The following is a 17686-nucleotide window of genomic DNA, read 5'->3' as shown; positions in this document are numbered from 1 at the left end:
AACCAGATGCAAATATCTGGTTAACCTCCCGGTCTTCCTTTTTTCATCTCTCTCTCTCTCTACACTAAAAGGTGAACTTGTTATGGCGCAGTGTAGTTTCCTAGCAGACACCCGAACCTATACGGGCAAAAGCAGTTTTTTATTGTCCTCTCTTTCCCATGTATACAAAAAACAAAAAGGTGTAATTTGTTCGGGAGCAGCGCGCACTTGCCGCGTTGCTCCATAGAAAAACACGCAAAACGCGTGAGAGAACTTGTTATAATGTAGGTGGATATATATCCAGGACTAAATGGTGAGTTCACTTTGATGAATAAATGCCAGCTTAAGGCTAGGTAGGTCGTAAACTATTTACTTAAGGGTGAAAAATTTAAAGTCAAAGCTATAGTTTATAGGTATCTCTTTCAAAGCCCAAAACCGCCTTAAATATGGCACGAAGCAAAGAGTTTCGCTCTTCAAGTGTTTCTCTAAACCAGTAGTCGGGACTTAGCGATCGCATATGTCGCATTTCTGCTTAAAGGGCTCTTAAACCACTCCGAGTTCAAAGACGACAGAGTGGTTTCTTTCTCGCCTTATTCCTATATGCGCTATCTCCTCCCCGCCACTTATTTCTTCATAAAACATGTGTACAATCTCAGCACTAGGCGCCGAGCCTATCAAAATTTCGGGCTTTTCGGCTACACGCTGTTATCTCCACTTGCGCAGTCGAAAATGCACACAACAAAGTTAGACCAGTTGATCGCATACGATAGTCATGCGTTTACGGTACCGCTTCGGTCAAACCGAAAGTCCGTACTGTAATAACTGTGGCCCCATAGAAACTGTCGAGCATATTCTGTTTGAGTGCCGAGCGTATGCCGAAGAGCGTGCGCTCTATGAACATTGCACGCATATGCTGACCAAAAGAACTTTATCAATTGACTGTGTCTTTGGCACTTTACCCTGCGCCACGCAACAGAGGCAAGCGATGAAACTACTATTCAGATATTTAGAGAGCATCGGTCAGCTCGACAAACTTTAATGGCACCTTGAAAGCACGTAATAATTCACTGTCAGCACACGTCCCCGCCCAAGAGACAAAAAAACCCAGTTTGTGTTTTTACCTCTTTTTTATTCTATTTTACTTTTTACATTTTTTTCTATCTTTCGCTCTCTCTTTGTGTCTTTCAGTCCCCAATCTCCTTCCACACGCAGAGTAGCAAGTGAGCGAATTTACACAGGCCGGCTAAATTCTCTGCCTTTCAATAAAGAGCTCTCTCTCTTTCTCATGCGAGACAAGGCAGAACGGGTGCGCGAATGCATGGCAGGGCAGGGTAGGAGACAACTCACGGCTGATATTCCTCGAATATGGACCATTCGAGAGCTTATTTCCTCACGGCGTCACGTGAGCAGACTGCTGGCGTCACTAATTGTGCCGAAAAGACGGGAGACGCCAGACGAGAATAACCGCTTGTTCTTTGTATTTTCAGAGGTTGTCTAGGGGCCCTTTAAAGTGTATGATGAGCTGCACCTTGACGACAGCGCTTTCGCCTTCGCTTTTTGCCATGATATTATCCAAAATAGCTTTCTCTCTCTTCTGGCTTCCTATACAGATGAATACCGCGAAGAATGAAAGATGATATTGTTCAAGTTACCGGCTTCCGCGACCAGCCTACGTATCGCAGATCGTTTTGATTGATATCGGCAAGATTTTCGGTGGCTTAACTCGGGCCCGAAGAGCGCTTTTCGAGAGGAGGGAGCGCGAGGCTCGAATAATGATTCATGGGCGCCGCTTGCCCCGAATGCCCTCGTTTCGCATTAGGTCGAGCAGTCGGGTTACGGAACAAATTTCGCATCACGAAACAGCGCTCCTCGCAGAGAGCATAATATTAAGTACACCACCTGCCTTTGCTCGAACGTCGTTGAGCGACTCATGCCGAGATCGCGCGCACTTCACCTGGCATCTCCAGTTTCCGCGGTGTTTCGTTTCGCCGGAAGCACGCACACGCCAGTGCGCGCGATGAAAAGCAAGGAGTACAGTACGAGGCTAACAAAAAAATTAAAAAAAGCAAAGCGGCAGTCAGGCCGCGAGAAGCGGGTTAAAAACTACTCCAGGCAGAATATCCGTGGCAGGAGCGGTGGCAGCCCGGGGGTCCTGTACGTGGGCGCGTGGCAGGTTGCGATACAAGACACGATTCTTATTGACCCGCCGACGAGCAGCAGACAAATGATGGAGGGGGGTGCAGTGTGGGCCTCCCTCTACATTCCTCTGGGCCCCTTGCCCACCCTATTGGGACTGCGGCGCACGTCCCCGTTTTACGCGCCCTGCAGATGAGGACGCGTGTGGCTGCCGCCGCACCAAGCCCGCGGCGGCATGTGGAGGTCGCTGCTGCTGCTGCTGCTCCTGGCTCTAAAGAGAGCACGTGAGGAGGAGCGATTCCTGCAGCCCCCTGCGCGGCCGAAGAGTCGACGACGCGCGGCCTGCACGCTGCACCCGCCACCGGTACGAGACGTGTCGGAAGCGATGGCAGTACAGTGCACGGCGCGGCCCTGCGGTGCCGAAAAACCCGCTCCTCGCGGCCGCTCGCTTTATGGGCACTAAAAGGAATCCCCCCTCCTCGTCGCGCGCGGAGCCGCCATTCCAGCGGCGCTTCAGTTTGTAAAGGTATGAATTCCAGAGGAGCAGGCGGGAAAAGGAAAGCAAGGATCGACTTCTCATTTTATGGCGCAGCTACGCGCGCAGCACGCGCGCCGGCGGTTACGTGTGTAGTGCGCCCTTTCCGACGCCCGCCACTGGAGCCCCACGCAGTCTGTGCCAAGCCGGGTCGCGCGACCGTTTTGCTGGTCGATATTTCGCATGAACGGCCGGGCCCGAGGGCGGTAGCGCGTCTTTGTTCACCGCATGTTGGCTAAACTAATTAGTGATGCCAGAGAAGAAAGATAGAAAGAAATGGGTACAGGGAGCCAGAGGTGAGAGCTGAGGGTGCTGCGGAATAATTGCGTGCCTAGTTGGCTACGGTGGGCCCAGTTTTATAGGATATTTGCTTTGCGGCGGTGCACAAAGATGGCTGAGGTGCCTAGGCAGGCGATGTAGGTTTATAAAAGCGTAACAAGTTGATATATCTTTTAGCGTTGCCCCACCGGATTACTCGTGTTGTGAAAAGGCTGGTTGTAAAATCATACGGTGAACTTAAAGATAAACACCTGCAGGCAAGTGTTTCCAATATCGGTACTTAAATGAAATGATGCATCTTAGCAAGTCAAATAAGCTCTCGGCCCCGTTTAATTTCTTTTAATATACATCCACACACATAAAGTAATTTATGGAAATCAGCTTCACCCTTTAAATTATTCAGTTCGCACTTAGCTAAATATGAATCCAACTGTATGCGGGCAATTAATAATAATAATATTTGGGGTTTAACGTCCCAAACCACGGTATGATTAAGAGGGACGCCGTAGTGGAGGGCTCCGGAAATTTCGACCACCTGGGGTTCTTTAATGTGCACCTTAATCTAAGTACACGGGCCTCAAACATTTTCGCCTCCATCGAAAATGCAGCCGCCGTGGCCGGGATTCGATCCCGCGACCTTCGGGTCAGCAGTCGAGCGCCATAACCACTAGACCACCGTGGCGGGGTATGCTGGCAATTCGTTTGTTCCATTAACATTTATAATCTTTCCAACATACATGGAAGCAACTCTTTGTCAGCAACAGCAAACGTTAAAGAGCTAGTGCATGTCCAAATTTTCCCATTCAAATGCGTGTTTAGATTCGAATAATTGGTTGCTGAAATCCGGCCCACTTGAATGAGCACCCCTCTCATTTATAATCAGCATCTTACAGCAGTGGTGGTTACGGAGTCAGCATATTATTTCCCACAAATAAATTGGATCACCAAACAGAAATGCCCATTACATTCTCAAAATTAGCGCCAATAATTTGCTGCGGCTTCCACAGCCGCGTAGGTTGTTCCTGCATACGCCGTAAATCTTGTTGTTCGATCATTCCATCTCTGCCTCTCACCCACGACTTATAGAGGACCTCTCTCCCACGCAACGGTCACCTCTGAAAGAGTCACTGCTTTAGTATTGTTCACTGTGGCGTGGAGGAACACACTTGAAGTCACAATGAACTGCGTCCGTCTTCTGCCTCGTAATGTAATTGTTCGAGAAAACAAATATTCCTTTGCACGCTGTTGTTCTTTGGGTAAACAATCAAGTGTGCCACCTAAACTGATTCTTTTAAAGCTGTGCGAAACTGAAGACAAAACACATTCCATCGTTGTTGGCGCCGTATATGAAAACATGTAATGCCAAAAAGCAGTTCGCTCATTAAAGACAATTTAAAAGAAAGGCAATATCGGTGCCCTCCCGGCGACAGTTGTTATCAAGGAACTTAAAAGCCAGAAGGAAGATTAAGGTTGTCGCGTAGCATGTTGTCCATAATTTCCTCACGGACACTCCGAATCCACAAGTTCAACCACGATGTTCGCTCTCCTGTAAAGCGTGCTTTGTCTGTTACGCACTCGTGCACGTGCGTAAAACCTCCCTTACGCATCATTTAGGGAAATTGTTTTTTTTTTTTTTTTTGTCATCCGTCCCGCTACTTCTTCATTCCATTTTCCTTCTTTTCGACAATAACAGAAAGCCATGAACTCGTGAAAAATAGGAATGCAAATGTCCGTTCGGCCTAGCAGGAAAGTACAGACGGGTCCACTGCACTTCCGTGCAGGGCATGCATATCCGGATTTCCCTCTCCTGCAAAAGTATAGTGGCTTATATTTGCATAAGAATACTGGTGGTTGACAATTATGACTCCTTTTGACAGACTAGTGCCGTGCACAAACAATCTTTCCACGTCCACTTGCCGTTAGGGGATCAGCCGTACGAAAGGTGCTCATCCGGGTGCTCCCTTTAACAGTGGACCACTCGACCTTCAGATATTTCTTCTTAATGACGCGAAAACGGACCGTGTACCTTACAACGCAGCAAGTTGCTTTGACACGTAGTACACCAATTAATTCTTGGAAGTACAGCACTAAAGTGCCTGTACTTATAGTCGTGCTGAAACGCACGACATCGCTTAAAGGCGACTCCGCTACTTTGAGTATCTTTCCAACACCCTTCTATGCCGAATCGCAACCACCAACAGACGAGAGAATCTTTTGATTTAACAAAAAGTGTCACTTTTCTGACCTACAGGTCGTTCCACGGCCTACAAAACCAAGAAAGTTGCAGCCGCAAGGACCTTCGGGACACCCCACGCTACTTACGTTTCTTACTAGAAACAGCTAGAGCTCCCACGCACCGGCTAAGGCGTTCTGCTGTTCAGCATGAAGTCGTCGATACCATTCGTGACCGTGGGGCATGCATTCTGTTGGGGCCGGAGTGGATGGGGCGGGGGGGTGGGGGGACACTCGTGTGCGCCTTGCTTTGCCTGCACTCAACCTCAGGTTATCTCAATTATTCCGGAGCCTCTCATACCCACATGTTACCATTCGGATGTGAAAAGAAAGCTTTAGCTCGAAGGATTGTACACATTAGAACGAGAAAATATTTTTCTCGGCAACTACTGCGCCAAATCTGATTAAAATTGTTCTATGAAAAAAAAAAAAAAACCTAATCTAGTGATTGTCGGAAGGGGACTTTCGGTTTAGGCTGACAATTCTTTTACCGAAATTGTTCAAAATCTCTAAATTAGGACGACAAAGCTATGAAGTCTACAACTCTAACTCAGCAATAAAAAAAAACCCTATCAGAATTTGGAAAACTGAATATAAACCTAAAATGTGAAAAATAAACAATGCCCTGTGCACCTGTTTGAAACGTACCACTAACGACAACTGAGTGTTACTTCCCCGAAACCCATTTAAACGTTGTAACAAGTTCACATGACGTGTAAGTGTACTCTTCATGAGCTCTAATGAATACAGCTTACAGAACCGTGATACTGGTTCACTAGTTACGGACAGGTTAACTCCGTGGATTTGCATTTGTGATGCTTACCCATATTTGGCAATTTCTACAAAAATAGAACGATTGATATATATATATATATATATATATATATATATATATATATATATATATATATATATATATATATATATATATATATATATATATATATATATATATATATATATATATATATATATATATGTGTGTGTGTATATCGCATACCAGCGAGACTGAAAAGGATGGTATTTGCGAACGCTCAGCTTACTAAAGCATGCAAATTCAAACGAGGAGTAGCCCTCTGTCATTTTCTGCGTAATATATCTTTTAAGCGGCAGCAAATATCTCTCCTAAATCACCCTAGTTTCCCTCAAACATTGTAAGTCGATTGGTGAAACACCAGAACGCCGAACGCCGCATACCGTACAAGCGCAAACATGCGCTTCGAGAACCTCGACTGAAGACAAGCCGCAACCCATAATACAACCGTTTTCTGCCCACTGGTTTCTTTGACTTTCAAACAGCTCATCAAGATCCAATGCTCGTACGTGCATGCTTCCTGGCGTTTCTTCCGACATTCACTTTTTAAACCAAATATGCTCCATACAACGACTACTACTCTTCGTTTAATCTTCTACGGCTTCCATGTGTTGAGCAGCTGAAGCGTGCAATAAGTTTTATTGGGTAATGCGTTCTCAAGAGCTTCTGATTGCGAAACGGTTCTCACAGTGTTCCGCAACATATCTTCGTTTTTCTGCGAAAGCAGTCAAAGAGAATTTTGGGGTATCATTATGCAGTGGTCCATGTGTTGTTTCATTAGTGCAGGTTAATTGTGTTGTCGCCATCCTTCTCATTATAATAATCTAACTTATCCCAAGGGCGCTTTATAAAGCGATGGAAAGTAATTACAGTAAAATATGGCTGTTTAACAATGTTACGAGGTCATAGTGTTAGGAATTGGTTAGCAATCTCGATTCCACCTGTATGTAGTGTGTCAATACACACGGTGTATATTTCTTGCATCCATGCAATATATTGGCGGAGGTTCTAAATAAAGGGATTTGTATTAGGCGAGATGGAAGAGTGGGTGCAGCTACATTTGGAGGCTGGTGAAAAGGGCGCAACAATTTCCGGAGGAATTTACCGACTGGGCAAAATAGGAGCGCAACAATACAGGGTCGGCATTCCGTGGGATGGCGTTCGATGAATTCCGTAATAAAAGACCACGTGACGATCTGAGCAAATGGCTGGAGCACTGAGTCAAAAGGAAACACCTGCTGCGGGCCACTACATCTGGAGGTGCGACCGTTTCAATCCACTCGCTCTATTTCCAGCGTTTTTCAATTTCACTTGGTTCTTTGCCCGCTGCGGCCCCCTGCTCGCTGGGCCTCGCTGCTGCGTACTCTATTTCTCCTGGCTTCCGTCTTGTTTTCTAGCCGTCCACAGCCCCTTCTCGTCCTAGTTAATGGTTTCTTTCTCTTTTTCTTTATTTGTTACCCCCGTCATTGTTTCCTCGCGTCTTTTTCCCAGTTGCCACCCTCACCTCTGCCTGTCTCCCCGCTATTCCTGGGTTTCGTTGTTCAATTCATCGCGCGCACATCTTTGCTGCTCCCTTCTTCGTTTTACTTTTGTCCTCCGCTAACTGTGGCGACGAACATTTGAGCAAAGCCAGCGTCGGCCAGCCTCTGCACGGTTCTCTTCGCTCTGGTCGCGTGTCGCGGAACCACGACAAGAGAAGCTGACGCCGAGTCAGCAAGGTGCGCCGGCATGCTTGAAGCATTGCAAGCGCTGCGTCATCCCCGCGGCTGCAGAAAAGAGTTCCTGGTAAATAGTAGCTTGCGGGCGCGCCTGCACAATGCAGTCACCCTGCCAAAATGTTTCCGCTTGCAACTTGGTAGGAAGAGAAGGGGGGAAAAATGTTTGTAAAAGATCATTCACAGCGAAGCCAGTCCCAAGGCACCCGGTTAAAACAAGGAGCTGCTCGGTATCTGCGTATATATATGCGCCACACGAGTAGCTAACAGTGCCATCACCCATTGTTCAATGCCTTTCCATTTGCAGTGTGTCTGGGGTGCAAGCTTGCAGATATTTCAGCGCAAGAAATTGCGGATCTGGGCATCGATGAACAAACTGGTCACGCGACCGCACAGGAGTAACCTAGTTAATCATATCCTATGTTAATACCCACTCATTACAGGGTCTAGACATCAGTGTACCGGGACTTGGACGTCTTTTCAGCAGTACTGTTCAAACCAATGCATCCGCGATGCTTCATCTACGTTAACAGTAGCGCATTTTACTAACGTATCTAGTCAGCATTTACTGATGATTTTAGTCGCGGTACACATCTACCACCATGAAACATGCAAACGGGGCATTAAAAAATGGAAAAAGACAGAAAAATTTATCGCTACGCAATGAGACAATCAAATTACTATCTTTGTCTTTATCAACCAGCGTTTTTGATTAACGGTTGGTTTAGTTCGCTTGAGAAGTGCGCAAAACTGAATGCACATACGTTCACCAGACGCTCTGAGGGAGCGTAGTAAGGGTGCTATGATTTATGGAAATGACGTAGTAACGAATGGCCTACCGAATGACGTAACGAATATCGTATTAAAACTATCACTAGTGAAGATATAGAATAACTGGATATTAGGAAAAAATGCGTTGGACGCCCACATAAGCAATTCGTTCGCGCTGCGCGTCATAAATACAAGAAAGACTGTGTATGTGCAATAGATCAGGGCTTCATATTTAGTGTAGAAAACGGCTGGTTCGTAGATTTAGGTGACAGCAAATGCGCTTTAACATCTATGAAAAAAACTAAAAGCCTAAGCAAGTAAGGCATGATGATCTTCCCATTTTTCTCTCCCTTCTCGTATGCGTAAAGTCCTGCGCTTAGGGTAGATTTGTTCTGCGGAGCCTTTTTCCGGCTCTGCAGAACAAATCAGTAGAAAAGAGCAAATTAATGTATTGCGCTCCCTGTTAGAAGCTATTAATAGCTCGTTGTGGAAAAGCAAAAAAAAAAAAAATGCCCGAATGTCCTACGAGCAGAAATAAAACCACTTAGGGAATGTGCCCGCACTGGTTTTGGTAAAGCCAGCCGCTGGTTTAGCAGGATATAGAGTAAATGACGGTGGTTAGTGGACACATTCAATTAAAGAAATTGCCCCTAGAGTGCCGTGTGCTTCGATTTACCGGCCTAATCAGGATGCACCAAAACATCTGCTTTGAAGACGGAGCGTTTTAACTTCAGCATCGCTGAAGTGTACCGCCATTTGACCTAACTGGAATGTGTGTTCCCAGACGGACTGGTGTGAAAGGATACGAAGTAAAGCGCAGCAAAATACGACGCACTAATGACCAAGCTGGGTGTCGAAGCATATGGTTATCGCGAATACTATAAACAAAGCTATGAATTTATCAGCCGAAGTGTCGAGAAATCGTTGAACAGGCAATGTCTCTGGGGCAAACGTCTGAGCAGGAGGGCTTGTGTCGAACACAGTTCTCCGTGTCGAAATTTTGGCTTGTCCCTGTTCAACGATCCCTCATCACTTGAAGCCTTTCCCTGGACTTCTATCTTGTTCGTGCTACCTGCCGCATTTAAGTAGAATTACGAGGAAGCTAGGGACGTTGGGTTGTTTCTTCCTTGGCGTATAACTGACGAAAACAATGCCAATTATCAGGTCCAATTAGGCGGGTTATTGACCTAATGGACATCGGTCAACAAAGTAATAAATAGCTATAGTCAAGTACTCGAGCGCAAGCGCCACCACTAGAATGCACTGACGTCATATTGATAATCATCAAATTCTCGTAAGACAGCTCAATTACAACCACATCGAATTGGGTTTATTATCCCAATGTAACACACGGGCTCTGAGAGGTGCCGTACTGCGAAGCTCCGGCTTAGTTTCGGCTTCCTGGGGTTCTTCACTGTGCACTCGACAGGACGCCACGAGCGTTCTTTGGTCCGCACTTATCGTAATACAGGCCCCGTGGCGAGGATAAGAACCTGTGACCTCGTGTTCAGCAGAGCAGCGGAATAGACCCACAGCCGCCACTAAGGTGCTTACAGGATACTTCGTGCTAAGGAACAAATGACCAAGTTCTTAAACTGACTATAGTATTCCATGTATGCACAGTACCGGCCATGCCAGCATAACTGCTCCACAAACATTAGAGGCAATTCAATGCCCGATTTTAAAGCCACAAAAATGTGCAAATATATCTACCTGAATAAGCACCATATCAGTACGCCAGTTAAATACTGCTTTAAGAAGCGCTAGAAAGAAAAAAAAAGGTTACTTAAAGAACGTGCCTGAGTGTATGTTATTGGTTGCGCCAGTGTTGGTTGTAACCACACAAGGCGCTTTTTTAGAAATTTCCCTCTACATGCGATTTTCACTTCCCGGTGGACGTTACTTTGTTTCCTGCTAATAAGAGATACGACCTCCAAGCAAAGTGGCAGGTCGGACACCGCTTAGAGCGTTCAGTTGTACTCGCAGCTTAGATGGCACCGAAACCACTGGATTCACAATGACAGGATTACCCACATGCCGAAATCGATGCGGCTGCTTTCAGCGAAGCGACCGTCTCCAAAATAATAATAAAAAAGGAAAAGAATAATAATATAGAAGATTAGTCATTCGGAGTGTTTATTTGTGCCAGTCTTAAAGTAGTCGTTGTTCGGTTAGTTGTTCATGATTTCTTTTTTCATTTTTTTTTTCGGATTAGTGAAGGCAACTGAACGCTGAATTATGTAGCCGAGCTTGTTAATAGAAAAGTATGCGGATAAATTTTGCTTACTCTGATATATTTAGATCGTGGTGTCATAGCGGTTGTAGAACATGCTGGTGCTCGGCAATTTCAAGAACCTTTTCCACGCATTTTACTTGCGCCTGTCAGTGTTCATCAGCATGACGAAGAAATACTTAAGCCGGGGAATAAATAGAGATCGCTGTATCTAGCGTGGCAAGCGCATGTTTTATGCGCGGACTGTGTCGCGTAGGTGAAGTTACTAGTTTAAGCATGAGTAGAATTCACACAGTATTCTCTTATTATTGGAAATGCAGTGTGTCGTCTTGTGTAGGCATTTTAGCTTCCTGTCATGCGTAGTACTCTGTATACTTCGTAGTACAGGAAACATCTGACAAATTTGGGACATCGTTTCCGGTAGACGCGGAAACAGCTCGATTACGGCGGAACGTTGATTTGCCACAAGCGTGCTTCTGAGAACACAAGTCGCAGGTATAGTGCACGAATTTCTTTTTTATCGCAGCGTAGCCAGATCGGTGTTCCGTATTACATTAAAGGAATTCATATTCACAAAGGAAACGCAATGCTGCTCTTTTAGTGTAACATTTATAACGGCCCTGGCGCTGCACAGCGCAAGTCAATTTTCTGCCACTAAACTCAATGTAACTAATTTATAAGTACCGTCGCATACAAACACTTTTGCCGGCTTTGCACCAGTACATGCACGTAGCTTAAAGGTTATGTCAAAAGAGCCGCGCACCATATACAACTGACAAAGCAGTAGTCAACGAAAATGACCGAGGCCCCAACCGCATCAGGAAAAGAAAACATCGAGATCAGGAATTTGGAGTACACAGTACAAATTCCTGCTCTCAGATGTTCGCGATTCACAGCAGCGAAGCGTGGACGAATACACATAGTTTCGACGTAAAACGAAAGCGAAAAATAAGCAACGCATGTAACGAAAAAAAAAAAACGTTAACGGTCACGCAAGAAACGACACTGGCAATACATTACTTCGAGCGAAACTGTGTAGCTCACGAAGCCTTCCTTCTTTACTAGCACGCTACAGGCACATGATTGGACGCTGTCGGAAATGGAGTGGCTTGAAGGGGCGTTTGTCGTGTGACACTGCCTTGCTTTCTCGGTGTTTCACCGATTAATGCAGGTACTACAAGAAACGAGCTAACGTATCTGATATCGAGTTGTGCGGGACACTGCAGATGGAATGCAGCTGACCGCTGCGGATGATTTAGGGAAGGATAGTGAGACCGATTACTGTGAGAAAGAGAAAAACGCGATAAATTATTTCACAGCGCCGTCCGAACGCTGAACTCAGCCAACACGGTGATTCAGTTCAGGCTTTACTTGTAAGCGGTGGCTGCGTGGATGAATCGCAGCGCGCGCCTTTAAGACGAGGCAGAGAGAGTGAGAGAGGGGGCCAAACTTTTGCCGGCTCCGAAAGCACGGAACTACTCGAAATCACGCGCGACCAAATCACTTCACGCACGAAGACGACTGTCGTGCCTGTATATTAGACCTCCCAGTGGCTTGAGTCTTCTAAGCTGACGACAATGTCTCGACCTACTAGACACAGCGGCCGCTTCTCAGCTAGCGCGAACAATTCGGGCGGGCTCTATCGAGTCGCGAACCAAACGTTGGGGAGCGGAAGCAAAACCGAAACTGTCGCATGATTCCGTCGCCGCGCTGCTCGAACACGCGCGCCGCGCGGGTTTGGACCGGCGTGCCGGCAGTCTCCGTTCGCGGGAACGCGGTGAATACGCGGCTGCTCTCGTGCTGTCACTCACCTTCGGGAGAAGCGGCACGATCGGCAGATCTTCCGGTGAAGCGGCGCTGCTGGAGTCCACTCGAGCCGGCCAGCGGCACGGCGGCGGGGTCCTGGCTGCGCGTGGACATGGCAGCGCGACGGCCTACAGCAGAGCGCGCCGCGCCGAGCGCACCATCCCTCGGGGGGGCCGGCCTCGCTGTTCAGCCGCGGCTGCTCGCCCGGGGCTCTCCTGGCGAAGCAGCCTGCTCAGCGCGGCCAAGAGTCCCCATGGCGGCACAGAACGGCGGCCCGCGGCTAGAACCGCGGCTGCGCGCGCCGCCCCCCGAGCGCGAGCATGCGCAGCGCCAACGACGACGAGCGCCATCTAGGGAACGCCGGTGAACGCGGCTCTTGGGCCGCGGGGCAGGGAAGACGCCGGAGTGGTGTCGCCATGGCCGGCACACGGGCGCGTTCAATGCTCCCCGGGAATGTGCGTGTGCTGCGCTATAGGGCCGGGCTTTCCCCAACGCTGGGGAACGGCGCGCTTATGTAACGCTTACACGCCTCTCACCCTTGCTTCCGCTTCGCCAGTTAAAATGAGTACGAAGAAAGCGCGGGCAAGTTGGTGCCCCGCGCGCAGCCACCGCGATGGGCTGCAAGCCGAACCCCGGCCTAGGCACACTCAACGAGTGAGCATTTCGCTGGAAACAGCGCGTTGATGTCGCCACGTCCCCTTTCGCGTCGCTCTGCTGACGGCAAGGTATAAAATAGTAGGAAAAAAATCCTAAAATATCTGTGAAAGACATCAACTTTAAAAGGCCAACTGCAGTACAATCATTTTCCACAAACTGTGCTCGAACTATTACTAACATAATAAATAAATAAATAGATAAATAAATAAATAAATAAATAAAAATCAAAGGGTCCCTTGTGCATTCACCTAAGACGAGTCGAAGGCGAAAGCCATCTTCTTTTTCTACCCAGTCGATGTATTAGGGAGCCTACACGAACGGCCGGTCATGCAGGCTCCCTAGGTGTACTTATCCCGCCCAGCCGCCCTCCGAAAGCTTTGCGCACGTGGTTTCGCACTGCCTCCAGGATCGGAGGCGCGTAACCTGGTTTTGCACTGCCTCCGTGATCAGCCCACCCTTGACCAAGCTACGATGTCACGTCATGACGGTGTAGGCTTATGCCTCAGGAGCGAAGGAATGAGACAGCTGAACCAGAACCGACGCCAGCAGGGAACACGTGCCACTGCGAAGCGTCGTCTCTATTTTCTTCTCTGGAGGTCACGCGCTCTCCGCATTTGTTCGCCGCCCAAAGGAGGGAGTTACAACGGCATTATGTGGCGTTACGTCACATGAAGTCACGCCAGAATTTGTGACATCATGATGATGTCACAAATTTTTGCGATATGTGACGTCCTGGTGACGTTACGGTGACGTCATCGCGTGATGATTTTTTGCACCACTTGTCGCCGATGCCACGCGGGATGCCGACGGTCGAATTTCGTGTTTAGTGGAGCATATAAGGCTTTCGACTTAATAAATAAATACAAAAGTTGTTTTTATTCGCATAAAAGTGTTGCCGAGAAGGAACACCTCTGATTTCTTTTACAGTTATTAAAAAGGAAGCTTTCAGTCGATTATACGCCTTTTGCAAAACACAGGCACATATATAAATTAGAATTGTTGTAGTGCGAGCTAGGTGCCCAATTAGGATGCCTAATATCTGCATACTACAACAAACAAAGAGCGCATGATAATTTTCCAGTCAATGCGTGTGCATTTGATGTCTCATCCACTATACACCCTCGAAACTGTTGGTCTTCTGAAACTGAATTAGAGACAGAAAATATTTATGAAAAAATATAAATAATTCTGTCGCACTATGTGCACATGCACATGAAGGACAAGAACGGAAAAACAAAACACGAAAACAGCAACAAAATACACGATCATGCAACGTAACCGTCGTAAAGATGACGGTGTTGATGCCATGGGATGATTGAACGTTTCTTTTTTCGTTTTTAGTGTTTGTTTATCAGAGCCACTTATGTATGATTTCTTGTAACCCTTGCATACATCTCTTTCTTCTTATGTATCGAATAAGTTCTTATTTATATATATTATTTATTATATATATTATTTTTATTATATATATTATTTATATCTTGTTTTGTGCATTTGCGTAAATATTTCATTTACTTTGAGTTTTAACAATGTTGTTAATTTTTCATGCAACCGCCATGTATGCCTTGTAACGGACCATCGGCCCAGTCAAACTGTTTTTTAAACAGCTTTTAGCCAATGGTATCCCCCAGAATGTTTGTATTTCTAGGAATAAAGCTGTGTTGTATTGTATTGTATTGTATTGTATTGTATTGTATTGTATTGTATTGTATTGTATCTACTAAACTTCATCATTACTATCAGCCTTAGGTCGGCTTACGTTTATACTCGCGCAGACTCGCACATACTTCAACGCACTTGCGTTCATACGCTTGCTAAACATTTATTGATCAGAGGCGTGAGTTCCGATTGGGCGGGGGGGGTGTGCCCTGACCTCCGCAAAATTTTTCACGGGCAACTTCTCGATAAAAATATCTCGTGTGAGTCATCTCTTTCAATAAAAATGTCCTTGCTGGATTGCAACCACTGATAGGTCATATTGAAGGTACGAGACCAAAAAGCGCCAAATAGAGCACCGATTATGCGAGATATTGCTGTTAAAGAGCATTGACACCACGGTCTAAACAGCCAATTATAAGCCAGCGGACTCATGAGTAGACTCACTCAGACTCACTCAGGGTCAGATAGAGCAGTGAATCTGAGTGAGTCCGAGTGAGTAATATTTTGGTGAGTTTGAGTCCGAGTGAGTTCGGCTGGGAAAATTTTCAGCGAGCCTGAGTCCGAGTGAGCCCCAAGGGCAAAATATATTTTATGAATGAGTCTGAGTGAGCTCCACATTTTTTGCCGACCTATGCTTACGAACGAAGAGTTTTTGTGGACTTGCGTGCACAGCATATTAACATTGCGCTACGCAAGCGTTGCTAAAACATTTACGTCCTAAAACTTCCATATCGTTACGGAGCACGATCAAGTCAATCTACCCTATGTTTACTATAGGGTCATTCCATGCCAAACGTCCCAGTCATTTTGGCAACTATCTCAAATGTATTGAAAAAAAAATCGTGCCGATTTATTACGTTGAAAAGAGTGAATTGCTAGAATATTTAGGAGAGAAAAAAATTTTTTGGTCTTGTGGGTGCCTTCCAAATTTACCAGAATGTCATCTGGGTGTTGTTTGTAAGAAAATTTATTCTGAGAGTATTGTTTCTTGTTTTAATACCAAATTTGGTTTACATATTATGCAAAGGTGTTTGTGTAAGCTGTTTAAAGCACGATAATATTAGTACAATTTTTCTGCCATATACGCCTCCAGGAATTTCGCCAAGATGTTCTATGTTTGCATTTTTTCCATTGCGATATTGCGCCTTGTATGAATATACGAGTAATGAATACTTACTCTACAGAAGGTATATTTTGCGATAAAAATATTTTCAGACCCCTCAAGTTTCTAAACATTACGTGAAAAAATCACGAATTTCAGAAAATCGTCGTTTTGGTCCACATTGAGACGCGATTTACACCACGTGGTGCTCCAACTAAAAATCGGCTTTATACCTCAATCGAAAGCATCTAAAGAGTTCTTCTTATATGGCAAGTTTTATCATTACAATTTTCGTTTTAAGGAAGAAAATAATTTTTGATGTTCCCCATTGATGGCTATCTCCCCATTTCGTCACATGGCAGCTTCCTCATTGATATTCCCAATTGCCGTCAATGGGGAACATCAAAAATTATTTTCTTCCTTAAAACGAAAATTGTAATGATAAAACTTGCCATATAAGAAGAACTCTTTAGATGCTTTCGATTGAGGTATAAAGCCGATTTTTAGTTGGAGCACCACGTGGTGTAAATCACGTCTCAATGTGGACCAAAACGGCGATTTTCTGAAATTCGTGATTTTTTCACGTAATGTTTAGAAACTTGAGGGGGCTGAAAATATTTTTATCGCAAAATATACCTTCTGTGGAGTAAGTATTCATTACTCGTATATTCATACAAGGCGCAATATCGCAATGGAAAAAATGCAAACATAGAACATCTTGGCGAAATTCCTGGAGGCGTATATGGCAGAAAAATTGTACTAATATTATCGTGCTTTAAACAGCTTACACAAACACCATTGCATAATATGTAAACCAAATTTGGTATTAAAACAAGAAACAATACTCTCAGAATAAATTTTCTTACAAACAACACCCAGATGACATTCTGGTAAATTTGGGAGGCACCCGCAAGACCAAAAAATTTTTTCTCTCCTAAATATTCTAGCAATTCACTGTTTTCAACGTAATAAATCGGCACGATTTTTTTTCAATACATTTGAGATAGTTGCCAAAATGGCTGGGACGTTTGGTGTGGAGTGACCCTATAGCGAAGCATGTTTTCTTCGTAGCGAAATATGGATGTATTTTTTTATAACCGTTTCTTATATATGTCACATCCTTCCGTCCTCCCTACGTCTGGTGCCCTCCCATCTGGCCCACTAAAGGAACAGCAGGCAAAACGAGGCAGGAATTGGGAAAGACCGGCTTTGCCGCTCGGCTGCGCAAAGAGCGCCAGTGCCGAGCCGTCAGATTACGAAACACCTCGCCAGCCGCCACCGCTGCTGAAGCAGCATCGTTCCTGAAGTGCGCATTGCTTTGCGAGGCCTAAGACGCTATTCACCAACTTCGCTCAAGCACGAGAAAGACCGGGTTTAAAGAGTTCTGCCTCGCGGCGGGTAATCGTCGCGGATTGTGCGCCCACGGCGTCTCGAGCCCCGTATACTCTTCCATTGACGTAAAATGCGTCGGTACACATTTTCTCTCTCGAGCCCGGTGTTAGAAGGAGAAACAAAAAAAAAGAATAAATAAAATAAGGGCAGCGACTTCCCCCAAGGAGCAACAACAGAAGAGGGAAGCAGACCATATCGGCGACGGGAGAGACGCTCCCAGGAGGGATGGTAGGCGCTGTCAACAGAGACATCATCGCCCCGGCGAGCGTCGGCGCGCGAGTAGACATGGTCGTCAGAGGGTCGGCGCTCATCGGAAAAGATGTTGAAACCTTCTTTAAGGGACACTCTTTCTCGTTTACAAGCCTCGGGCATCTTG

At 45.9% G+C, this 17686-nt stretch overlaps 1 protein-coding gene across 1 annotated transcript in view; it reads right to left on the bottom strand.

Moving 5' to 3' along the window:
* The window catches only part of LOC119379023 (Kv channel-interacting protein 4), a 501724-nt gene extending 488862 nt beyond the window's left edge, over positions 1–12862 (bottom strand). The window contains exon 1 of the mRNA XM_037648158.2: positions 12506–12862. Within this exon, the coding sequence (XP_037504086.1) occupies positions 12506–12614 (109 nt within the window). The 5' untranslated portion in view covers positions 12615–12862. The remainder of the gene's footprint in view (positions 1–12505) is intronic.
* Between the last annotated feature and the right edge of the window lie 4824 nt (positions 12863–17686).

Source organism: Rhipicephalus sanguineus, chromosome 1 (assembly GCF_013339695.2).
Source record: "Rhipicephalus sanguineus isolate Rsan-2018 chromosome 1, BIME_Rsan_1.4, whole genome shotgun sequence".
Taxonomy (NCBI): Eukaryota; Metazoa; Arthropoda; class Arachnida; order Ixodida; family Ixodidae; genus Rhipicephalus; species Rhipicephalus sanguineus.
This window is presented reverse-complemented; position numbering and strand designations above follow the sequence as displayed.